The sequence below is a fragment of the Calidris pugnax genome, unplaced genomic scaffold, assembly GCF_001431845.1.
Source record: "Calidris pugnax isolate Ruff unplaced genomic scaffold, ASM143184v1 scaffold64, whole genome shotgun sequence".
Classification (NCBI taxonomy): domain Eukaryota; kingdom Metazoa; phylum Chordata; class Aves; order Charadriiformes; family Scolopacidae; genus Calidris; species Calidris pugnax.
Window position 1 is genome coordinate 75,005 of NW_015090784.1, and position 26,186 is coordinate 101,190.

Genomic DNA, 26,186 nt, shown 5'->3' on the forward strand with positions numbered 1-26,186 from the left:
TCAGTTCAGCGCTACCCAACAAGTGTAGGTACCTTTCTTTAATGTTAATTTTGATACAGCAAGGATTTTAAATGAGTCAAGCAAAAAAAAAAAACCAGACATTTTTTGTAGATGAGAATGTCTTCCATGAATCTAAATTAAAATCACTTAAACAAATGGGTTCTCTATTTTCTGTAGCATTAGTTCAAAGAAGGCACATGACACAGTGATTAGTATTCAGTAGACTTCTTATTTTATTGTATAAAAGTAATTACCTTTTAAATACTATCCAAATTAACATTTTAATATCCCTCTGGGCTTATACATTTTAAAAGCATAACATAACTCAGTGCCTAATACAGAAGAACCCTGTTTCCTTTTCCACTAAATTAGTCTGCTGGATGAATTTGAATCGGGTGCGATGCAAGTGGCTGCAATTCTTTTTTATTTTTCTCCCCCAGATGACTCATATTGCAACCACAGACGTTCAACACTTCCAGCATAGGCCACTTAAAGTTTGAAGAGCTTAATTTCCTTGTATTTGTATTTCTTGGTAAACTATTTGTGTGAAACAGTCTCTGATGATAACCATCTTTATATTTTAGTAGGTCTTGGAGAAAAATACATGACTTAAAATATAGAGAGCTCAAACTCAATCCTCTGGTGGCTTTTGCATATTAAGAGTCCCGGGTGACTGAAATAATACATAAAACTCATTTTTATCTATTAAAATTGTCAAGAATATGTGACTTTTCACGTTATACGTAGATATTTTTTTTCTTGCTCTCACATAACTTTTTCAGCAGTGCATTTGTGATAAGAAAAATTTTCTTCTTTGATCATTGTGTTTATTTTTTGCTCAGGTCTGAAGCAAATTTATCACTTTGTCATAGGAATAAAACTAGCTAATTTAGTGAGAACTTTCAACTAGAATTGAGGGGGTAGCTAGGAAAAGGCTGCTGCAACTTATTCTAAAACGTTCTCATAATTTCCGCAAGATTCTGGGAATTTAATACGTATTAAAAGAAAGAAAATGTTTATTTGGTAATAATATACTCGTCATCTTCTTTTCATGAGGCAGCACCGTTCTGAGGTATGAGGGATGGGGGGTGTGTTACATACATGTGTACATATGTCTGTCTAGAATTGTAGATCCCTAACAGCTCTTTCTTAACTCCTTTGCCCTCCATAATATTTCTCCTAAAACATAAATTTTCACTTAACCTTGAAATAACAGCATCAAAAAACCACGTGAATTTTGACAGAGAGTTATCACTGGTAGGGTTTTTTCACTTGTGACTTTTTTAATCACTTAAATTATTCATATGATGTATAATTTTTTCATTTCTCCTGAAGTTAAGGTTTGGACACAGCATGATGAACAAGAAAAGTGGCAGTCTAATTCACCTAAGGGAAATTGTTTCGTTGCCTTTGTGAAATGGACGTGCGAGTGAGACCATACAGCTTAGAAATGGGTTTCAGAGTATGACCACTGCCCTTTATTTTAAGGTTTGGGGCTTTTTAAAATGAAGAAACAGACTGAGGTTTTACTGTTATATTAATCGTCTCCCTTTCTCACTAGGTCCATTTATAATATTATTTGCCAGTGTAATTTTGACTTCAGCCAAGTTTTTCTGACCCTATTCTCGTGTAATTCAATCAGAGCTGGTCCGTTGGTCACTGCCCCATTTCACTCTGAAGTCTAACCAAGTAACAAGCGTGGCTGTGTCACTCCCTTTGGGAAATAAAGAGAATTATAGGGCTCGTTTTGTTTCAAATGCAGAGTTCACAGAGATTAGTTTTATCAGGGAAGAACTGGAAAGACTCTTGCTGACCTCGTACGATGAAAACGTGCAATTCTGGTGCCTTCTCGTGTAACTCCAGGAAATCAGAGCTGTAACAGCCTGGGCAGGGGCTGACCTACCAGCAGAAATGTGGTTAAACCTCAAGTAGGAGACTGGGTTATCACAAATCATACAGCTATGGAAACAAGGCAAGTGCTCACCGAGATGCACCTTTAAAGAAGACAGCCTTTAGGAATGGTCTATCCCACTGCATTGTGAAACCACACAGAGTTTAGACGCTCATAGGGAAAATTAATATAAGAAGCTAAAAAAAAAAAATTAAAAATGTTCAAAGGTGTATTTAAGGAGTAATGCCTTGAAACAATTTTCCCTGGGACAAATGGTCATCAACACTTGCCAATTTAATTTTTGTCAAGTCAAAGGGGTTTGTTTTAATTATAATCAAACATTGGTAGAAATAATACCTCTTAAACACATTTAAAAAAACCTATAAATTAAAAAAAAAAAAAGTTATAATTCTCAGTGTAGTCTGGCCAGCCAGTCAGACAAAAAGCAAAGTGCTGTGGAAATTCTCCAGCCTTTTATAGTTATTTGAATCAAAATGAGATAAAATTGTTTTTTACAAACTTGCAGATCATGACAACTACATTAAAACAATGTGATTGTATTTGTAAATTAACTGTGGTGTAACGTGTGTGCGTTCTAATTCTGTCCCTTAACTTTTGTCAGTGTAACTGAAGGCAGCAGCTTTTTTTGAGCGGTTTTAGGGAGAGCAAACCCCGCGTGTGTTTAACAGGTAACCAGCCGTTTACTTAGTACAAAATAAGACTTTTACAAAAATGGGTCTTGTATTGTTGCCTTTCTCCACCCCACTCCGGGTGTGTAGCACCCCTCTAACACAAGCACCCACAGAGCCACCATTTGCCTGAAAAACTCTTTTTCTAGTCCAACAAAGTACATTCGGTGTCACTGACAGTCCCTGAACGTTAATGCCAATGTTGGGATGCACAGGTTTGAAATGGAAATGGACACTCTTCCACATCCTTTGACGTGGTGGGAATCTGGACAGTGCTTTATCTTTGAGTTTTAGTTGCTTTTTAAATTTTTTTTCCTCACCCTGCATGCCAAACTCTTATTGCTGAAATGATTTGGCTTCCTCAGGCAGAAAACTATTTCCATTTGTATATAGCAGCACGTCTCTCCGTAACAAACAAGCTCCTTCCGATGGAAATGTATTTAATGCAACGTATTGAGCTCATTGAGTATTTTTAGCACATTCCCATCAAAAGAAGATGAAATACATTTCATAAATCTATCCAGTTCTTCAGGAGCCAATTCCTCATTTTTCTTCTTCCAGTTCTGGCTCAGCTTTTTCTGGCTGCTTTGATGCCCGTTTGGTCATGACTCTTTTTCCCTGGAGAAATCAGAACTTCTCCTGTTTTTTAAAAAAAAAAAAGTGGATGAATTAGATGAGAAATATCCTGGAGGAACTAAAAGTTCTGATCCAGACACCACTGAAATAAATGAAACCATTTCTTAAGAGGCAATTAGATGATGGCTAACGAGGTAATTCTCAGAGGGCCCGTAGGGAGGAGGAAGCCAGGGGAAAATGGAGGGTTCTTGTCCCTTGTTCTCATCCCATTTTTGGGTTGCTGTGAGAACTCCCCACAAGTTTTACACAATTTGGTGGCAGAAACCCGAAACGACTCCAGAAAACATAGCTGGATTTATTGAGAGCCCCACGTCTGGCCCAGGCTCTGGTGGCAGCAGGAGCCTACATGAGTGTCACCACGAGTGGAGACCTCACGCGTGCTGGATGGGGGAGAAAGGAGCCAGAGCAATAATGAAGGCTTCTCCTTCAACTTCATAGAGTCATCTGTAGACAAATTATTGCCAGAGAGGCTTTGCACGGAATATACATCTTAGGCACAACGACACTGTGTTTATCCCACCTGTAACACCATCACCCTAATTATAATCAGGGCAAACTCCTGCCTCTTTTTATTAAGTTTGGTGATGGGAAGAAGCAGCCCTCTGCAGTACCCAGGCTGAAATGTTGTAAGAGAAACATCCCTGGGCTTCCAAGAGAGGTTCTCGGGGCATCCCAGCTCAGTTCTGCCTGGCTATAGATGCACCAAGGTCTCATTTGGCTCGTTAGAGGCTCCCTAATGAAATGATGGAATTACTCACACCAGTGCACGCAGCAACCTGCTCCAGTGTTCCTCAGTGTAAGTCCTCATTAATTAAATACACAAGGTAAACACTCTGAAATTGATAGTAAAGCGGCTCTTACTCAGTTTGGAAACACATGCCATTAAGGAATTAATTTCTGTATTTCTATGAAGCAGCTGCAATATTTTGACATTGTGCTGTTCAAGGGTTGAGATTACAAAAAGATCGTTGTTTTTACTGCTTGGGTGGGGTGGGTTTACTTCTGCAACTATTGGAGAGCAAATCTTAACTTCATCTGCCTAATTTTATTTTTTCCTGGCAACTGTCTTCAGGCTGGTAGATTTGACTGCAGAACCTTTGCTGTTTTGTCCCAGACCTGCTGAAATCCTGCTTAGATTAGCCAAAGAGGCAAAGTTTTCTGTTTTAAACCACAGATTCTCCAGACGGGCTGATCCGCGCACACTACAGTGGCTTCCTTTCTCTTCTCTCACAGAAAGTAAAAATAAGTATACTGTAAACATAATTTTCTGGAACTAGCAAGACCACACAACTACTGAATTAATGAAATATTGTTGCTTTTGACTAAGTAGATAGAAAACTAAAAGGAAAATATTTATTCAGTCTGGTATGTTGGTCTATAAAAGTGCATTGGTCTCTTCTGGAAACTTTGACACATCTGTGGGCATTTTTTTGGGTGAAATAACTTGACCGGTTCAGTGTGAAAGATCACAAATGACAGAAGTAATAATTTTAATCAGTAAAGTCACGAAGCTACAAGTCATCACAATTTTATCCCTTGCAGTGATCATATATTAATATATTTAAGAAAACACAGTGTCTCAGTGGTTTTGGTTTTTATTTTTTTGCTTGAAACGGAGAAAAATTAATCTGGGGATCATAGGCATCTTCCAGTTTCCAGTGAGCAGAAGCTGTTCTGCCCCGTCAGAGATATTGCTGTGAGGGAAGGGTTTGGCACCGCAGCTGGAGGGGGGGCCAGAGGGGCCAGGACCGCGAGCCTGGGGAATGACAGGTCCCTTTGGCAAAACACTTGGAAACCACATAAAGAAAACACTATTAATTCACTTCAAACTCATGCTCAAGAACCCGCTCCTCAGTGGCAATCACTACTTAAGAGATTAAAATCAATGAAGAGGGGTATAAGTTTGCATTTCTTGAAGGTTGCAAAGATCACTCTTTTAATGCAGAATTTCTTAGGTTATTTTTTTATTTATTTACTTGAGCCCTCCTCTTAAAAAAAAAAACAAACCCAATCCTGACCATTCCTACCTCCTCACGCTTTGAAATGAGGGGTGAGTGCCTTCTGTTCCAGGACACTAACAGTTCTGCCCAGCAAGACTATTCCCCATGTCTCTGAATTTTCTCTCCTTGCCTCTTGCTGAGAAACACTGTTTTAAAAGACAAGAACTGACTCTTGAGCAAATTGAAGGGGATTTAATGACACGTTGATCTTGCACCTTTTCTGAGAATATTATACTTTGAATAGGTATTTCCCCAGAAATGCCAACCAGAAAACCTACACTTTAGGGTAGATTTTTCCAGGCTCCTTTGTTTTCCAGACTGTGAGCCCGAGGACCCGCCTCCAACCTGTCCTTTCAAAATCTTGACCTCTACGTTTTTGCATGTTTTCCCAAAATTTGCTCTCCAGTCACAACTCCGAAGCTTAGAACCGCTTCCGTGTCTTGCTTCCCATATTTCTGTCACCCCTCTCTCTCTCTGCCCTCATCCCGCCGGTGCCACGCTGCCCTCCCCCTGCTCTGCCGCCTTCTGCCAGTTTTATATCCTCATTTTCCTCACAGCCACATCAGTTTGGTTCATCTTCCTCACTCAGTTTGTTTCACCTTCCTCACCTTCTCCCACAAACACGGGAAGGGACACACAGACCAAGGGTGCAATCTCCTCTAGGGTTTGGTACCAGCACGCACCAGGCTGATGTTGGACTGATGATGGGGACTGTTACCTCTTTGTCACATAAGTAGAAAATTGTCTTATTTTTAAAAACTCCTACTGCTGCAGTTAGGTATTTTTATGCAGTTCCATTTATTAACCTTTTAAAAAGTCCTGTTCTTGAACTCAAGCGATTGTTTCCTCATGCTTCTTATCTAAGCCTCTTTTAGTGAGAATTCTGCCCGAAATTCTCCTCTTCCCAGTGCCGCGTTACCCGTGTGCTTGGGCAATGGGACACCCTTCTGAGCTCCCTAACTTCTTCACTTTTTCCCCCAAATACGGCTCCATCTAACAATAGCTCCTATTGCCACTGAGCCGTGTCTTATGGCTGTATGAAAAAACTTGGTTTTCTTCTTTTGTTCTTCTTTTCTTTCCAAACATCCCCAGGGACAGAGGGTGGCTGTTTATCTCCAAAGCTCCAGGGGCTCTCACACAGCCCCTCTCGGCTCTCCTGCTTTCCTGGGCTCTCCACCTGAAGCAGATGGCAGGGGAGAGGTGGAGTCCCACAGGATGCTTTCCCTCAGGAAAGCAATTGCTTTTAGTTAACAGTTCAGTAAATGTCAACTTCTGATTCATAAGACATATATTTCATTAAAAAATAATTTAAAAACATCCTTATTTGGAGAAAACACAACTTCTCAGACTTTCCTGCAGAATCGAAATGGCTGAAAGTTTTCCACACAGAACTCTGAAATCCACGCCAGAGTTTTATAATCCCACTTGGAATCTTCACAGATACTTTTATTTGTACTTTCTTCTGTGTATTCTCTCCCAGGGAAAAAAGAGCCTGTGTATATTCTGGGCCAAAAGCTTTTCTTGTCCTTCTGTGCATAATATTTTTGGAATATTATAAAGAAATCAGACTGTTCCAAATCAATTTGAAACTTCCTTAGAAAACTTTTTTGAAGCTGGGATGTAGCCTGTCTCTTACTATTACAAAACTGTGATCTTTCTCTAAAAACTATCCCAAAATGTGCTTCCTACCATATGTATCCTAGTGTATAAACCCATCTAAAATTGCTTGTTACCAAAGTCAAAAGTAGAACCACGTACTTGGATGAGCTGCAGCGGTGGGGGAAACAACTAGGAACAGTAAATTATCTTGATTCCTACACAAGGCAGAGCTTTAAATAATTTTAAGCACAAGTGATGACCAAAATCAGTTTGTAAAGATAAAGTTCGGATGTCCCTGAATCTCATAAAGTCTTACTTTTATTTTTGATTTACTGACTTCAGAAAGGCAAGAAATCCCCAGAACTAGAAGAGCTTTCAAACTGACAATAAATGAACTACTGAAGTGGAACAAGGACTGGCCACACTTCAACAGAAACTGCTCGAGCACTGGCAGAGTCTCCATGTAGATTAGAGAAGGGCTCAACCGACAAAGCCAAGAGAATTAAAGAAAGGAAAGATGGACAAAGACCAGACAGTCCCTGAAATAACCCGTAACCAGAGGTGTTTGCTATGTGAGCGATGTAGGATGAGATCTTTACCCGGGGTAATGGGCACAGCAGCTCTGCAGCCAATTGTGCTGCCTGACACCATGCAGCAGGAGCTGTTGGATTGTGGGACTTTACTCACACTCTTGTATTCGCTTTGGAAGTGTAACATGCTCTTTCAGTGCCACAGCTGCTGTGCAAAGGCAACGGTAAATTTCACAAAGTTGTTTATTTCCAGTCAATCCAGTAAATTAATGTTTAATGGACAGATGCTTTTTTTATAATAAAGAGTATTTCTAGGCAATATAATTTCTTTGACCCAGCTTCTTCTCAAACGGTTTATTTTTATAATAACAAATTGGAAAGCAATGAATTATACTGAACTTCTCACCATTCTCAGGTCTTTATTACAAGGATACAAGGATCCATCCAACAAAATTCAGACCAACTAAAAGCTGTTTGGGGCCCAGGGCCAAAGGAACGGGTTAGGTCTCTTTCCTCACCAGCAACTCAAACGCCTTGCACCCCTTTTACCCTCCCCCTTCCTGACATTCCTCTTACATCCACCTTCTGGAGATGGTCACCTTGTTTCTCCAGGCTCCCTGGGGCTGGTGGGCTGTACGGGAATTAACCTCGCTCCCTTCCAGTTTCTTGGTGACTGCACTAACAGTGCTCCAGGAGCCTGGTTCTTCCCACAACTCCTCTTTCAAATCTGTGGGGGGAAAAGCCAATGCCATAAAAGAATAAATTATCATATTAAAGGACTGAGTGACCTTACAGAACAAATTCTGGCTTTTCTGCAAGCTTCAGGGCCTCGTGCATCCCTGCAGCGGAGAGTTTCCGGTTGATGTTCCTGTATCGGCACTGCAGGAGGTTGCGATAGGTTGTCCTTAGGTCTCGGTTGAAGAAGGCGTATATAAAAGGGTTGATGAGGGAGTTTGCATAGCCCAACCACAGGAATGTTCTCTCAACCCAGAGAGGGATACAGCTGCAGGCCGTCCCGCAGATGAAGGGCCGGGCGGTGGAGAGGAGGAAGAAGGGCAGCCAGCAGACAGTGAAAGCCCCAACAATAATCCCAAGGGTAGTGGCAGCTTTCTGTTCTCTTTTAAAGATGGAAATGTTCTTCTTGTCGTGCTTTAGGAGCCGGGAAAAATTAGCACATTCTTCGGCTTCTTTATGCAGTTTTATGACTCCGTTCATAGAAATCCCTTCCATTTCTTCTGGCCGGGGAAAACCAGCAAACTTGTGTTTAGCAGCACTCCTCTTGGCAGCTTTGTAAATCTGGTAGTACATGAAGAGCATCACCGACATCGGGATGTAGAACGCAACCGCCGTGGAGTAAATGGTGTAGCCAAAGTCTTGGCTGATCAAACAGACCTTTTCATCGTTGACGTTTTGGGCCCAACCGAAGAGCGGGGGGAGGGTGATGGAGGCAGACAAAAGCCACACGCAGAGGATCATTTTGGCCATACACTTCCCATTCTGCCTCACGGGGTACGTGAGAGGCCTCGTTATTCCCAGGTACCTAGAACGACAGCGCAGAGTTACTGTGCAGTGCAGTCGTGAGTGGGGTCAGTCCTCTCTCAGCACGTATTTCAAACCTGTAAAGTCATGTGTCTTTCTCTTGAATATTTATAGCGCTGATATTCCATATACAAGGTCTTTTATTCTAGACAGAAATCTCCCATCAGCCACAAAGGACCGGGAATTTAATGAGTTTGTGCAATCTTCACACAGATACTGATTTTTTTTGTTGTTGTTACTAAGGAAATTCTGAAATCTAAATTTGGCTAACTCAGGAAATCTTGGATTGCAGATGAACACTCACTCCACAAAACCTACCAGTTTTTGTATTGAGCACGTGGTTAAGTTAAAACAAGCACACGTTCATCTTCCTCTTCATCCTCACATATTCAACAGTTGTGAAGGTCCCCCCCACTAAACTAAGAGGATGAGTTCTCTTTCTTACCTTCGTGTTTCGGACAGGAATGACAAATAGAAAACTCATGCCAAGAGCAGATTATTTCAATACTACTATTTTTATCTTCATTTAATTAGAAAGAAATTACACTTACTCAATTCTTTTTAATCATTTAATTAGAAAGAAATTACACTTACTCAACATTCAAACTTCCACTGAACAAACTAACAATCTATCACAGTAGCAGTTCAACAGGAGCTGGGGAAAAAACATAGTTTTACCAGAAGCTAAGTATAAAGTGGTAAATTGTAAACAGACAAGAAAAACGTTTATAATGTGTCAAGTTTTCATAGGAAAAAAAAATGAAGTCCATTGACAACTTCTACATTTCCTAAACTGTGACAGCTTAGACCATATATTTTTGTTCTAAATAATAAAAAAAACCACTACTGCTCTACATAATTGGACAGAAATACCATAAGTTTGTGTTTATACTCAACTACAAAAGATTCTTTTATTTCCTTTCTAACTCTGGGAAGTTTGTCTTCCATGGAATTGGATGCTTTTTTAACACCTAACATTTTAACTTTGAAATCTGGTTTCTGCTCAACAGGAACCTACCTATGAGTTACAGTTAACTTCTCAAATTGTTCTTTTTTTCCTTCCCCCCAAAGAAAAAATTTTGAGCAAAATCATATTTTTTTTGCTACTCGTGAAAGGAATGGTCTCAGACTGGGTGTCAACAACAACATTCTGGTTTCAAGAGGTACCAGCCTTTAGTTACACAGTGAAGGTTTCAGAGGGTTACAAACAAGAAATACAGTAACGTGATTAAAAATATATTTTTTGGAAGCCTTTTTCCCTCTCTATTCACCTAGCAAATCAAACGTGAGTATTTGCCTGGCTCTGCAGAAGGCTGCATTGTTGATTTTACTGCAATGCAGTAAATGACGGGCAGCACTGCTGCTTCACACAGGAACCCAGGTAGGGATGGTTTCGGATGCATAAAGCAGCATCCTTTTGTGGGCTGCTCTGAGGAGTAACAGCCATCTCTTAACGACATTATTGATTTTATATCAAGTGTTATGTGACGGACAGGAGTGGTTTGTTGTGCCCTGTTTTCAACACAAGCACCAGTACCTCCCTGTACAGCCAGAATTGTGCTGATGGAGCTGTGCCTGGTGGGGCCAGCAGCTGAGAACAGAAATTAAAATGGGCTGGGATTAGAGCAGTGTGAAAAATTTTATTAAAAATTCTGTTTCCTGTGCACCTCACCATCAGCATTAGAATATAGTGCTTCACTGACTCTGGCAGCCGTGGGAATGCTGTAGAGTCTGCAGAGATTTTGGGTTTTCCTGGCTAAAACCACACTCCCAAGGAGCGGAGGGTTTTCGGAGGGGCTCCAAGATGTAGAAGAGCGGGGTTAATGTGGTGAAGTGCCGGAGTTTCAGTACCCAAGGGACACATTATTCTGCTCTAAGCAATGTAACTGCAGCCAAGGGTGAGTTATAGCTGCAGCCCTCCTGGGACGAGAGTGGCACACCCCCAGGATCTGTCTGAGAAGCACATTATTTAGCTACAAAAGAGTTAAATACATCTTTTGTGCAGAAAGCTTACCTGTCACTTACAATGTGCTGTTCCAAAAAAATCTTTAAAAAGTTGGTCCGTGTTGATGAAGGATGTATTTTTCTAGCTATTACCCAATTGGTCATTAAAAATAACATGATTATAAGGTGAGCCTTATTATGTAGCTAAAAAAGTTAAACTGGATTTCTGCAAAAATGAGATCTGTGGGCTGCCCACTCTGAATAGCGACTGCTGCCTTCTCATGCATCGGAACATAACAAAAAGAATTCATGAAAGCAGAAGTATACTGAAAAGAATTAAAATTCATTAGTTTTGCCCTGGCACTGCTTTTTTGGAAGCTATCTGAGCTTCAAAAATGCTATTTGAAATTAAAATACATTAATTAACATAAAAATACACCAGCATCCTCTCTGCCGTATCCATTTTGCTAAATGTAGTATGATCGGGGAAAAAAGTCAGCAAGCACAAAGGAAGGGACTTTATCTTTTTATCTCTCTATATGAAAAGCATTACCCTTGAAAACTTACTTGCAACTTCAAAATAATGTAAATGACTGCTGTTGCCTAATACACTAGAGAGTGTCCAAGACTTAAGAGATTCATGAACTTCAAAAGTATTGTCTCAAATTCAGTGCAGAACTACGCTTTGTAATGCTCAATCTTTAATTACCTTCCAAAAAAAAAAAAAAAAAAGGCTGAAGGTAAATCAGCTGAACTTCACATGTTTTTGGAATATGCTACACCTTGTGGCTGTACTGCTGGGAAAGAATGAAGGCAAATTCCCTAAAAAGCCCATTTCGTGTGTCTCAGCTATCCCCTTACAAGAAAGAAGCATCTCAGACTTGTTACTCTGAGATTTGTTCCTTTTATGTGCCACAAGTGTTCATTTTGATGGTGGTGGGGCAAGAAGCTGTGCCTCAGCTCTCACTTGCTATTTCCTACCCTTCCTTCTTGGAGGTTCTTGCCTAGAAGGTTGTGTCGGACAGGACCTCTACCCCTGTCACACCCAGCATATTCCAGTCCTGCCTGCTTTCCAAGAGGAAAGTGGGGAAAAATGAGTAGGGAGAACCTGGCATTAATATCTAGGTGATACAACCACAAAATAAGATGATGGGAACTTTTTTGGTACCACATCACTAAAATCTGGAAAACAGCCCCTTGCTCAAAGAACTCAAAATAAGAGCAGACCAAAGAGAAGGCAAACAGTGAGGGACAGAGTACACTTCTTTTAAAACAAAATGTGTGTAGACACGCGAGCACATCCCCGTTTTGGGTTGGTTTCTTATGAAAACCTCTATAAGAAAGCTTTTTCTTCTTCAGTGTCTTCTCTTCCTCACCAAGGCTCATCCGGCTCCGTGCCGCCGTCCCATTCCGATATGAGGGAGGAAAAATTCTCCCTCTCCTCCCTCTCTCTGGAGCTCCACTCAAACGTAGGTGGGGGGTAAAGAGCTCCATCCTTCGGGGGGGGCCATCGTCAGCTATTGTGACTCATCACCTTCTGCCACATTCACCCACAAAACACCAACAATGGAAAAGGTAAATGAATAGGTCTTTTTTTCTTCCCCTTAATAAAAACCTGGCTCCCCGTGAGCCACTATTCTTTCTCAGTACCTCTAAATTGTCACCATTTGATGACAGGAAATTGTTATAGACAATTTAATGTAAAACCATTACAGCTGTATAGGACTGCTCCTGAGATCATTCCATTTGTGGGTTTTTTTTTTTTCATTGTGGCTTTTTTGATGCTGATGCATTACAACAACCACACAGAATATTTTTTTTTCCTACAGGGCTGAAAGTCTCCTTTGTCACTGGAACTTGAGCACAGGCATTTCTTATTGCAGTGTGCTCAATACATTAAATGTTATAGTGAAGGTTGAGATGTAAGGTATATGGAAAGCAGAAGGGAACATGGCATAGGGCACAGGCATCCGCAGACCCTGGTGTCTGCTTCTGGCACATCATTTTACCTTTCTGGGACCCTCCCTATTCACGTGGCCACCTACTTATCATCCACCAGAAGAACTTTTCAGGAAGAGCTGTCTCATCAGCTTCACATGAATAACTCCCCATTTGTAGCTGAATCGATTAGTAAATCTATAGGTGCAGAAGAAGATGCCAGTTCTTCCCCCAAGAAGCCAACAAGCAGCAGTGCCAGGCATGGTACTATTTCAGGTTAACCAGGCAGTTTTATTTTTTCTTTATGGCATGAACCTGATTTTTTTTCAGCAGTAGAAAAGTTCATTTCCTTTTCTTTCATTTGTTCCTGAGAAAGCTAACCATATCTGTCATATTTATGGGGTAGAAATGGTGAATTATTCCCAGCTGTACGGGACATTTTGAGATGGCTCTAGTCCTCCTGCCTTTTGAAATATCCAGAAAGCAAACTGAGACTTAACAGCTACTTCAACAATGGAAAGCAAATAGTAATAGAATGGCCTGATTTGGGGTCCTGTGTCCAAAACCTTTATTACATCTGTTCTATGGCTAAAAGAGAAATAAAAAAGTAGAAGGACTTGCTTCTCGCTGTGAGCAAAGTCACAGAGTGATAGAAAACCCAACGGTTAAAAGCATTAGAACTGTTTTGAAGCCTCTTGCCCCACTCAGTGATAAATTGAATGCTCCATGGCATCAGGATCACTTATACCACGTTTGAAGCACACACTTGTTAATTCCTTTGCCTCTGGTCCCCATGTACTTTACAGGCAGATAGAATTCCATTTGAATTAGTCCACGTTTGTTTCTCTGAATCCACTGACCTGATCTAACAGGCAATTATTCCAGAAACAGATTAGCATCTTTAGCTGTCCGACTTTGCTTTCACGAAGCAGATTGGATTGCTGTGGAACAGAGCTGGAAACACCCTACTGGAAACGAGACAGATGTGTATTATAGCTGTTTCTACCAGGAATCTTGATAATATTGTTCTGTTACCATTTACCATCTCACTAGGAGTTGCCCTCAACCTGAGGTTCTTTCAGTTCTTCCTATTTTTGTATTTTAAGAGAGTCATAAAACTGTCTCATTTCAAAGACACAAAAATGCTTATTTCTTTGCTTTTGTGCTCTTTTTCTAGTACAGCCGCTTTCCAGCTTCAATACCCATCTCCTTGTATCAGCTCCTGTGCCAACCCACAGCGATAGGATCCTGCCTAATGATTCACCTGCAAAAATAACTTGTTCTGAAGAACGATGCTCATCTACTGATCGTCCTTTGGCAGCTGTGATTCTCTCGTGAGCTTTCCTAATTTTCCTGATAAATTCAGTGCAACATTAAGGGACGCTTCACAAGAACAGGAGCTCGATGCCATTCCTAAAAGCTCCCCAGCGCTCAGAAATATTCTCCCTAGTACAGTAATCAATCTAGATTATTTTCTTCTTATACTTTGACATGTTAAACGGTACATGAAATGTAAATATAACAAGTTGAAACAATGAACAAATCTATTATTTCTCTTGCAGCTATGTCAAACCACCAACAGAAATTGTTCTTTTCAAAGATCCTGTGTTTACACTAAGGCAGAGATGCTCTGTCCCAACAGAACATAGAATAATGGTTTTTAAACAGAATGATGCTTTTAAATAGAGGAAGGTATACAAACTGATCAGGGAAATACAATTCCCATCACATATTTAAGCAACTGAAATGGAAGTAAGGGGGTAGAAATGTAAAAAGACTGAGGTGCTGAGAGAATGAGCATTACAGTGCCCGACCATGGTATTACAATGGGAGAAGTCACCCTGTTACTGATGGTGGGACAGAACTAACCCCCGCCGCTCTGCGGGGCAGGTTGGCCTCACCATCACACCAGGGTAACCACCGGCGAAGAGGAGGGTGTTTCAGAGGCAGTAAAATACTTTTTCTCCTTCCCAGAAGCGAACAAAAGTTACTGATTTCATTGCATCCACACCAGCTCCCAGAACATCAATTAGATCCCTCTAAGACCTAAACATTAAATATAGTGCAATGTTGGAGCGAGACAGCAGAACTAACAAAATCAAGCCATTACCAACCGAACCATTCTTCTCCACTGGAGAAAAAAAGACTTTGTTCAGCTAGTTCTGTGCTCCATCTGGTTAAATGTTGCATCTTTTTTATGCACTTTTTTTTTGTGTTGTGAATTAGTAAGTAGTTATAAAAAGTTTTAGCAGAGTGGCCAGCTTCCATGTCTTAATTGTATTTGCTAGAAACAGTTAAAGCTCTACTTCATCCTTCTCGGTCGATGTTGTGCAGTTGTGAAAGATCTTAAATATATGGTTTGGTATCAATTGCTTTAGATGCTTATGCTTCACCTTTCATACAATTTCAACGTTATTCTTACTATCGAAAGGGTGATACTTTAATTTTTGGTACTGGGAAGAATAAGAATGAAACATTTGTTTTGTTTTCAGCAATGCTAACACTTTCCTCTTCTTGCACTCAATTAAAGGTATTTCCTTAAATGCTCTTGGCAAAAGGAAGATATTTGTTCCCGCTGATAGAGCGGGTACACATTAAACACAGTACTATACATTTATTGTACATAGTAAGTGTTCTGACTTGATTTTTATTTTTCTCAGAACTCATTGTAGGGGTTTATTTTTGATGGAACTCAAGAAGCGTAGGCTTTCCTAGCAGTGGGGGAGGACTAAGTCAATCAAAATTAAATATCTATTCATTCTGAAGGGATGTAATTTGCATAGTAGAAGATTATGTTCTCCTCTCTTACATTTCTTTCAGTTTCTCTGTGCTTTCATGGACTTTCTTCCTCTTACATTGCATAACTTTACAGCTTCATATTTGTCTTATTTATTTTAGCTCATTTTTCGTTGTTTTATTTCACTCATTCTATTTTTACTTCACTTTCTTACCCTGCCTTATTTCTGTTTCTCTCTTAGCTCTGTATTTTCACCTTTTCATTTTTGACTGCTGATGTAGGACACCCATCCCAAGGAGGGGGGTGGTGGTTTGTGTGTGTATCCCGCTCATTCTAAGAAATACATAATAATTCCATTGCCAGAAGGAGGTGCAATGTGTTTCCATTCAATTTATATTATCTTAGCTGTAATTTCTGAAGCTCTTTCCTTTCAGACCTCGGCACACTTCTTTTACCTGTCTCACCCTTTGCCTTTCATTTTCCCTCTGCCAAAGGACTTGTCACCAGTCCCTGCCTTGCTCTTCGTTTCCTGAGGGAACAGCTCAGGAGCCTTTGGGTTCCCGCTGTTTGGAAGAGAAGGTCCTAAACACAGAGTTGCTGATATTTATCTTGCAACACTGCCTGAATGTTAGATAGTATACATATCCTAGCCAATCTTTCGCAGCTACCCAAATAAATATTTTATACTACAGACTAAACACTCTTATTAACTCTCTTTCAAGGAAACAGTACATGTATATTTTCCTTTCTTGTTTTTTTTTTTAGCGTTGCTTTGAGGTAAGCTAACAGGTACCTTCAACTAAAATGTGTCGGGGCTTGATTTCAGAGCTACGAAAAACTGTCTTTTTAAAAGAGAAAACCCTCGTCAGACTCCATAAAGTAGAAATGGCTAAGGTGATTTTCTCCAGCTTCACTACATGAGTCACGCCTGGATTGACACTAAACATCAGCTTAAAAGGAATTATTTTGAAAGTTATAATGGTGTTTCAAAATGAAAGCTTCCTACAACTTTAACCAGAAAATCATGACTGACGTCTCTAGTACAATTAAATGAGGCATTTCAGAAACTTCCACAGCATAAGCGATGAATGAAATGAAAAATCACAGCCCATTGAACTGATAATACCACTATATTAAAACAAAGTATCTTCAGGGAATAGCTATTTAAATGTGCTGATATTTATGTCCCCTCTCTTCCTTCCTTGAATACGAACAATTTAAACATAATATCTCCAGACAAAGCACTTAAGGAACAACCCCTTTTAGAATATTTCTTCCCTTCTCCCCCTTCTTTCTCTTCCTCTTTCTGAAGGGATGGGAAAAATCCCAGGAGGACCCGGTCCAAGCTCTCCTCTTTGCTTCTCCAAGACAGTAATTGTACTGATTATGGGTGAATCTTGATACAGAACTAGTCTACCTGGGATTTTGGGGCTTTGTCCATAGCTGTACCACCCTGAAAGGCGGACCCGAATTTGTCAAAAACCACACAAAGGTGTTGCTACGTTCCATTGGGTCGGGTATGTAAAAACTGTAAATGTCCACCGTGTCAGCGTCCGCTTTGTGTGGATAAAGACTGAAACACCTCGGGTTTATTGCTGTGCCCACAGCTTCCAGTCACACCAGTTCCCATTGCCGGGCTGACAACTTCAACCCTGCATCAGACTGTAGGAGGGGATCCTTGGCATGGGGGTGGGCTGCACCACCCCAGCAGGTCCATGGACACCTCCAGGAGCTCACTCCAACCCCAGCTGACTCTTTGGGATATCCGATAAGATGCTCCCTGCATTTCAACACTTTTGGCAGCAGCGCAGGAGCTTCGTGTTAAGTAAACAGGCTTTGGAAACGTTCAGCTCCTTCTCGTGTTGTTTAACTCACAGGCAAACAGCCCACCATGCTGTTTTCATTTCAGTGATTTTTGAAAAAAATGAAGCTCGTGTTCTGCTAATGACCAAACTCCTTTAACAAAAATAGCTTTTTAATATGGGACAATACATTCTGGAGAGGCCCCAGTGGCTATTGTTGCTAAAACTGCTTGTGCTAAGAAGTGGATCTCTGAATGATAGCTCTTAAGGTAAAAGGGAAACTGCAGTGCAGAACAATGCAAAAATCAAGTCTTTAGAGCCAAAGCTGTGTTATTTTTAGCGCCAACACATCTTATTAGATTATTAAAGAAAGGCTTTGCATCTTGTCAGCAGATGTTTTGGGTCATGGGTATAAATATTTCCAAGCAATCTGTGGCCAGACAACACCCTCTGACTTTGTTCCGGGATTTAGTATTTCAACTATTTGTTAAATGTCGATTTCTACAGCAAATAAACAAAATTTAACAGCCCACATGGAGATCTGCTTACAGAAAATGATTCTGGCAAATGGTACTGTGTATGTGAAATATTTCATGACAATCACAACATGTTTTCCTGGTTTGTATTCAGGATGACAGTTATGTTGTAAATTCTGCAGTAAGTTTAGATAATAGCATATACTTCTGTTATCTGTGCTTGCGCTTTCCATTTCCATCTTCTAATTTCTCTGCCTATTGCCAGTTCCTAAATACCTGTTACCAGAGTAAATATTCTAGATCTTCTCGCTCTCTCCAACTCCCTGAAAGGAGGGTGTAGGCAGGGGAATTTGGTCTCTTCTCCCAGGGAACAGGCAATGGGCCACGAGGAAACAGCCTCCAGTTGCGCCAGGGGAGGTTTTGGGTGGATATTGGGGAAAATTTTTACACTGAAAGGGTTGTCAAGCCTTGGCAGAGGCTGCCCAGGGCAGTGGTGGAGTCACCATCCCTGGAGGGATTTAAAAGCTGGGCAGATGTAGAGCTGAGGGACGTGGGTTAGTGGCAGCATGGGGTCAACATTTGGGCTTGATGATCTTAAAGATCTCTTCCAACCCAAACGATTCTATGATTCTATTCTTTATTTTGATTCCAAAAGCCCTACATTCTCTTGTATGTAACAGCCCTCTAACTACTAAACACTATTCTTTATTTTGATTCCAAAATCCCTACATTCTCTTGTATGTAACAGCCCTCTAACTACTAAACAGACACTTCTGACAACAGACTTGGGTTTTGCAGTTAACCTTTTGTGCCTCTCTCCAGAGATCTGAAAACTATATGTTGAAATGCATTGTCCCTGGTCTCTAACACACCCCTCATGAAAAGCAAACTGTTTATAAATAACATATTTAAGGAAAGCTGTCTATCTGTGGCTCAATTTAACTTGCAGCAGCAGCAGGCCATACTTCTGGCTGCAGGTACTCGTGTCACTGATGAGAAATGACGATTCCTGTGCCAGCAAGGTGACTGATCGGTGTTCTTTGGCGGGAGTGGAGGTGGCACAGCTGCATGGGAGGACACTGGGAGGAGACCTCATGGTGTGTTCGCCCAGATGTCCACTAAAAACCTCTCCCTGAAAAACTGAAGAGTTTTCAGCTCAAAAAAGCCCAATTTTATTTAAATAAAAACTAGTAATTTGATCTGTTTAAGTACAGAAAACCCAGGTAAGTTAGAAGGAGAATGTTTGTACACAGTTCTCCCCCAAAAACAGTGCCCTTGCTGGCAAAAGCCTGTGCTCTGCCCTCATAGGGCTCTACCTCTGCTCCCCACAATCTCCTTAAAGGGACATAAAACCCCTCAACAAAAACGGGTAACCAACTTTCCCTGCGGTTATATTTTTAACTTGCATTTCCATCAGCTAAAAAGCTTGGCTTCAAGTTTCTGACAGTACCAAAAAAACTTCCGTACTGTATCTCAGGAAAAAACTTTGCTGCCAGCTTTTTCATCAAGACACAATGTGCCTCCAAGAATAGACTTCACCCTGACTTCTCCTTACTTTAAAAAAAAAGTTATTTTTGTAATGTTCCTCCTTGGTTTTGTGTTTCGGGTTGGTTTTTCTGTAAACAATCCTGAGCATTTTGCAGTAAAATAGCTGTCTATGGTGATGTTAGCTCCCCTCCAAGGTCTCTTGTGCTGGCTCATGACTTGATAGCAGGAGAAAGACAGAAAATATATTCAGTACTGACTTGCTTTCCCTGCACATCTCAGTTCTGCACGTTATTAGAACAGCTGGCACTGCCAGAAATTTCATTCTTGTCTGTACATTTCCCAAAAAAAACCCTTGTTTACTGTTCGAGGTGAATCATTACCTGATTTGCATACATGCTAATATGTACAGAACCACCCATATGTATCAGATAATCTAGATGTTCTATATAAAGCCTCCTGAGTAAACAGCAAGGTGCAAGAAAACCAAAGCTGCTGCACTCTAATTTTGTTATGTTAGTTGAAACGGAATAGAAACAAAATTTCCCTCTGACATATTTAATTACTGGAGTCTTTTGGAAAGGAAAATTTAACCTTAGTAGTAAGCAATTTCAACTGCAGATGCAACGGGATATTCTGTTTCAAAAGTTGCCAAAAATGTTTCAGATAAAATGTTTCACACTCAACAACACTATTAAAAATAATGCTGGATTTCTTTTAGAGAAATAAGGTACTGTCCTTATATAGATTACAGGGATTTTTATAAATAAATCTCAGAGAAAATTAATCCAGAAAAGTCAAAGAACACATTCCTTGGTTAATTTCAGTTCCTCTGTGAGAGGCTGTGTGAGCCCATTGCCAGTGACTCAGTGATCTTGCTTCAAACACGGCACAATGACTGTGAGTGCTTTGATGTCTCATTCTCTGATACTCAGTCAGTTCAAGAAAAATGATCTAGGAAAATATAGTTTGATACCAGTAAACACAGGTTACCACACACCATCACACCAGTGTGATATGTATTTGCATTTGTGTGATTTATATTAGGAGATATTTCTGAAAGCTCCCTCCAGAAACCAACAGGAGTGTTTCTAGAACTGTATTTTTCCTGTGAATCTTGAAGCAAATCCAGCCTCACTTATGGAAACTATTTTTGTGACCTTGACAAGAAAAAAATCGCTTTTTAAACATCTCCAGAATGCCCTGCTTGGCAAAAATGTGAATTGATGTTCCCTTACCTCTGACTATCAGGCCTCTTTGAAATGTCTGGATGAACCCCCGGGAATTAAAGACCCCAAAATCACTTCTGAAAACTCATTCAGTGTTAAACCCTGGCAGGAGCAAACAAAAGATAGTTTCAAATGTGGGGGGAAAATGCAACATCCACTGTCAAGAAAAGGCATTCTTGTAAACGTGGTGTAATTGCAAATGTCCCGGGATGGATGGATCCATAAATCCCCATCCGTGCCTACCTTGGAACCACACAGGGCTCTCGGGTGCCCTTGGGCTTAGGGAATCCCTGACAGGGTTTTTGGGTCACATTATCAGTTTGGGATGGAGGCAGAATTTAGACACTGGGATTCTATTAAAAGTGCAAAAGTCTTTATTTAAATTTAGTCCCAAGTTCTTCCCATGGGGCACTTGGAGGCCTCCTCAGTTCCCAGGCACACACCAAGGACACTGGAAAGGGATGAACTTTTAGGGGCTGACATATTCTAAGGTGAAGCATAAATATTCATCGTTACTTGGAGTATGGCAAAAAATACCACGCGAGGAGGGAGAGAACTCATTCTTGCCTATAAAAATCTCAGGATCAACAGAAAGGCCCACTTTGATATCATTTGCATACAAATTCTAAATCCTCATCATTTTAATGGAAGTCTGGAATGCTTGTGAACTGCTGGCTAGGTTACAGACTGGGAAAGTTCCCCAAAAAGTGTTTCATTACTGGTGTGGGGGAAGCGATACAATTCGTCAACCCTATCTGAGTAGTTACCTTACTTTATCACCTTCTAAGCCAAAGAGCTATTTTTAAATTGAATTAAAAATTGCTACTTATGCAGTTATCCCGTGGATACCCTCCAAAACAGGATTTCTGTAGCTATCTTGGGTCAGAAGAACATGATGAATCAGCATGCAAACACCACCAGTTTAAATTCAATTAATTCCCGTTAAACGTTCACCCACTAAGATGTAGTTTGAATCCATCCCTCATAATTCACTCCCAGCGTTCACTCACTCTTAAATGCAAAAGAATCTAAATGTGCTAAAGTTTATTTAATTCAAAATCAGAAGAGTGGAGCCTCAAGAGAAAAAAACCCAACGCACTAATAAGAAATGCTTAAAGGAGGCTACTATTCACTGAGGCACAATTATCCTGCCAAAGTCTCTGTAATTCCTACCTTTATCCAGAGCGACCCCTCGTATCGTGGATGGTGAATATAGCAAAGGAAATATTAATTCTCTGGGTATCACGCTGTCTTGCCTGTTTAATCCTTAGGAAATTGGAAAAGGGGGAAATACTCTTGTCTCTCTATCACATCTGGTTTAGTTCTGACAGACCTGCCTGTAAGCAGAGAGCAGGCCTTAAATAAGACAGAGATACCTCAAGAATAACAAGCTCATCTCAGGTCACCCTGACAAAGACCTGTGGAGGTTTCCACCTTGTGAAATAAAAGGAAATATATGATCTGAAGATAAGCATAATAGTCCAGATCTTGGCACTGTTAGGGACGTTATCTCATGATCTCCACAAAATTAGTTTTTTTAAAAGGTCATTTTATTATCCGCAGACTGGCTTCTTCCTTGTGTGCCCTGGACAAAGTTAAGAGATGCCCAGAAGAGCACACTAACATCTACTTTGCAGTTTTAACATTTGGACAACTTCAAGTAGAAGCAACTTTAAAAGTACGAGCGACACTTGGCGTGTCTGACTAGGAAAAAAAAAAGATGGAGTTTTATTTTACCAGAACGAAAACAGCCCATTTGTAGACTCCATCCTAATCTGCATCTTTCAGAGCTTTCCAACTGATAAATTCAGCTGAAAAGCGTGTCTCCCCTGGGGGCTGTGCACGACACCTCTGTGTGCACCAGGGCTGCCAGCTGCTGGTGTGCCAGGGCTCCCCCCGCCACCAGCTGAGCAGCACACAACTGTGCAAGGGAAACAAATCAAAAAGCCTCTTCAATTTACTCATTTTATCCAGTTTGGAAGGGCCTCAAAGCCTCTTTTTTACCAGCTATATTTGTCTAATAGAAGATACTACCTCCCCTTACAAACCTTGCCTAACAGTTCAGAACAAACTTCTTTTTTTTTTTTTAATTTTAATTCAATAGTAACATTCTTTCAGCTATTTACCTTCAACTGATTATCATATCTGCTTCAGGAAGAAACTAGATGTTTAACAATGAAAATTTTAAAATATCCAAGTTATTTGCTGCCTCTGCACTGCCTGCGACCGCCTCATCTTCCCCTTTGGTGAGACTTTACCGGATCACAACAAAAGCTTCTTAAAGCATCCAGAAGAGCCAGGTGGCAGTGCAATTCATTATCCTTCAGAACTGTTCCTTTTTGCCCAATCTTAACCCTTCTCCCAAAAGAAATGTCTCCCGTGTGACCCCAGGACATTCAATTGTACTACAAGGTCTAAGCGCATCTGGACAGCAGGGAGGAGAGTGGCCAAGTTGGAGGACAGTGAATTTAATTCCCTCCTTCCCCGCTTTGGGATTTCTGCATCTGGACGGCAGGGAGGAGAGTGGCCAAGTTGCAGGACAGTGAATTTAATTCCCTCCTTCCCCGCTTTGGGATTTCCTGGATCGTCTGGTATTGGTTTTCTTTGCACTGAGATCATTCAGGCTGTATCACGGGAGATCTTCTCCTCCCAGACAATATAAAACATGCAAGTGTTTCCATCAAACCCATGGGAAAATGGTCCTTGTGAGCATGGTGTGACCCTCTAACGCACGATACGCACTGGGATTTGCAAGCTCCTGTGCCACATACAGTACTTTACCCAGAGGCACTCTTTTTTCCAGAGATGAATCTCCCTCACTGATCATTCAAGGCTTTCCTGACTCCACGAGTGTGAAAACTGATGGTAAGATAGCACCGTTAAAATCAATGCTACACTGGCAACATTTCATCGTTCACATTTCATTTTCATTATTTCTCCCTGGTTTGCACGTTTTGTATATATTTCCTACCTACAGGTTAGTTAACAGAGGAGTCAATCTTTGGCCTGACTGAGCAGTGTTACAACAGTGTAAGATTATTTATTTTTAAATAGGATTACAAATCATGGAGATTTTTTGATTCCGTATTTTCAAGGGGTAGAGACATATTGCTAATGAATTGCTGGCTTGCCTCCTTTTATTTACGCTAATCGCCTGTCTCCACTATATAATGGATTTGGGTGACAGAGGTTGGAGAAACATGATTCACAGAATTTTGATTTTAAGCAGGGAGTAGACAACAGTATAATGAGTTATGAAGAGATCGTGTTCAATAAACATTCAGGGATAGGAGCAGGAATGCAAAGGCAAGAGGGGAATCATTCTGGTTAAAACCAGCACTTGTTAATGAAAATCAGTCATTCATAATGGGTTATATTCTGTTCCAAACACAGAGCTGTATCTCTTGTTGGGAGGAGAGGGGGAAAGGAAAGGAGACAGCAAGAGACACAATCGTCACCGTGAGCAGTTCAGTCAAAGCCCCTGTTCAGCATCCAGCAGTGACCTCCAACGTGAAGGTAAGAAATGAAAAAAAGTAAATTACTCCAGTGCTCCAGTGTGTGAATCAGTCACACATCCTTACTTGGGTAAGAAAGCTTAATTGTGTTAACCTGTCATCGAACTGTTATTGGAAGTGGAGGGGGAGAGCTCAGGGACGGACACCAAGAACAGTCAAAAAATGGAAATACTTTCTGTGGAGAGAGTGAAAAACTGAAACCACCCGGCTTAAGAACAGGTAGGATAGAAAAGCAGAGAGTACCATTAGGTAGATAAGGTAGATAAGCCTATTCACGCTTTCTTACAGTACTGGCATTAAGTTAAAAGACAGTAAATTTCAAGGCAAAAACAAAAACCAACAACAACGACAAAAAAAACACAAAACAAAACAAAACAAGCCAAGCAAAAAAAAAAAGCAAACCCCACCCTTTGCTACTCAGTCCAAGTCTGCAGGTGGATCTCACTGCTACAAGGTATCTGCCAGCCATCAAAGCAGGGGCTCCTCATACAGAAACTGCAGTTTTGAGATTAATATAAACCCTGATGCCCCTTGGCATGAAACAACCTCCAGTTACTGTGGGAAATCAAAGATTGATTCTTTGCAGAAACCCCATACAGGGTTCTTCCCAAAAACTTTCTGAAGTAGACAGTTGGCTATCGAACTCAATAGACTAATCCTACCGCCTAGTTAGGAAGTTCTTTGATTTCTGCTAATGGTGTTGAGGTGCAATGAAAAGACTCTCCCTCTAGTCGGTAAAATTCTTGGCATAGGATTCAGGCTGTGGAAGAGGGAAGTTACAGGCTGCAACTTACTTCAGAATGGGACCTGCAGGGACTAAAGGGATCTGTTAGGCTTCCTCTGCAGAGGGGAGCACGGACATGGGCAGATGTGAGACCTTAGGCATGGCCTTAACATCCGAAATGAATGCCCAAGAGCCTCTTCTGCAGCCTGTACACACCCCCTTGGTGCTCCAGTGCCTGTACCTTTTGGAAGAAGCTTAACATCAATGAGCACAGCTTGGTTTTTAAGAGGGCAGAAGAAATCTTTTAAATCTTTTAAAAAGCAAATATTTGAAAGCCGTTTTTCCTTCAAACCAAGTGTTATTTGTCAAGAACGGTTGTATTAGTTGAACTGGAGCTATTCCGGGATTGTCCTAGGATAACGATAAAGCCTTAATGAGCTATAATTCCTGCGCCTTCTCTGAGCTGCTAAAACTCCTCTGAACCCAGTGAGGTTACGCGGTCACCAGCTGGGGAGGAATCGGCTCAGATCTGGCGGTGGCACAAAGCACTTTAAAGACATAACGCTGCCGGGCTCCCAGCGGCTGCGAATGCCCCGCCGTTACCGTACGGAGCCGCAGCACACGGAGAGCCCCGCTCCCGCTTCCTTCTGACAGCGTGTCCCGGCGGCCGGGAGGTTATCCCGGGGGATAACGGGGGACAGCGGGAGGCAGCAGGGACGCTGCCCCCCTCCCTGCTCCCCCCCGGGCTCCGACAGCTCCCTGCCGGGGGAGGCGGGGGAGGCAGAGGAGACCCGCAGGTCGCCGGTGGCCCCCCGCCGTGCCCGGTGGCCGCGGAGGGCAGGGGAGGGCAGGCGGTGAGTGACCGGGGGTCTTACCTGTCGATACTGATGAGGCAGAGAGTCATGATGGAGGCCGTGCAGCACATGACGTCCATGGCGATGAAGACGTTGCAGAAGAGGCGGCCGAAGATCCACTCGCCGCCGATGAGGTCGGTGACGCTGACGAAGGGCATGACGGCCAGGGCCACCGAGAGGTCGGCCAGGGCCAGCGAGACGATGAGATAGTTGGAGGGCTGCCGCAGCTTCTTCACGAAGCAGACGGAGATGACCACCAGGCAGTTGCCGGCGACGGTCAGGAGGGTGATGAGGGAGAGGACGGCCCCGATGACAACTTTCTCCACGTTGCCGTAGCTGAGGATCTGCTCCCCGCACCCGGAGTCGTTGGCGGGGAGGGGGCTCGGCGTGGGCAGCGCCGACGGGGGGGGCGACGGGCCGAGCTTGCCCAGGCTGCGGGGGGGCCAGGAGCCGGCGATCATCCTCCCGCCGCCGCTCAGCGCCCGCGGGTCCTCCAGGACCAGGGGCCGGAGGTTACCGTAGAGGTGGCTGCCGTTGAGGGCGAGGACCATGTTGGCCCGAGCTGCCCATGAAGCCCCCTCCGCCCGTTCGCCGCCGC

General features: G+C 41.8%; 1 protein-coding gene across 2 annotated transcripts; it reads right to left on the reverse strand.

Moving 5' to 3' along the window:
• Positions 1–209: 209 nt before the first annotated feature.
• HTR7 (5-hydroxytryptamine (serotonin) receptor 7, adenylate cyclase-coupled) lies at positions 210–26,140 on the reverse strand. 2 transcript variants are annotated; one of them, XR_001414455.1, is made up of 3 exons: positions 25,610–26,140; positions 7,922–8,885; positions 210–3,219 (listed from the first exon to the last, which is right to left on the reverse strand). XR_001414455.1 is itself a non-coding variant. In XM_014965551.1 (3 exons), the coding sequence occupies exons 1-3, from the start codon at positions 26,137–26,139 to the stop codon at positions 3,183–3,185; spliced, it is 1,314 nt and encodes a 437-aa protein (XP_014821037.1). In that variant the 3' UTR covers positions 210–3,182. The 2 variants fall into 2 exon arrangements, 1 of the variants encoding a protein (XP_014821037.1); XM_014965551.1 differs by having other exon boundaries at positions 8,139–8,885; positions 25,610–26,139.
• Positions 26,141–26,186: the final 46 nt, after the last annotated feature.

Coding starts and splice junctions, on each gene's coding strand:
- HTR7 (XM_014965551.1), bottom strand. CDS start 26,139: ATGGTCCTCGCCCTCAACGGCAGCCACCTCTACGGTAACCTCCGGCCC. Junction 8,886..25,609: donor TGCCTCATCAGTATCGACAG/GTAAGACCCCCG, acceptor CTGTCGTTCTAG/GTACCTGGGAATAACGAGGC. Junction 3,220..8,138: donor GAAAAGCCAGAATTTGTTCT/GTAAGGTCACTC, acceptor TTTAAAAAACAG/GAGAAGTTCTGATTTCTCCA.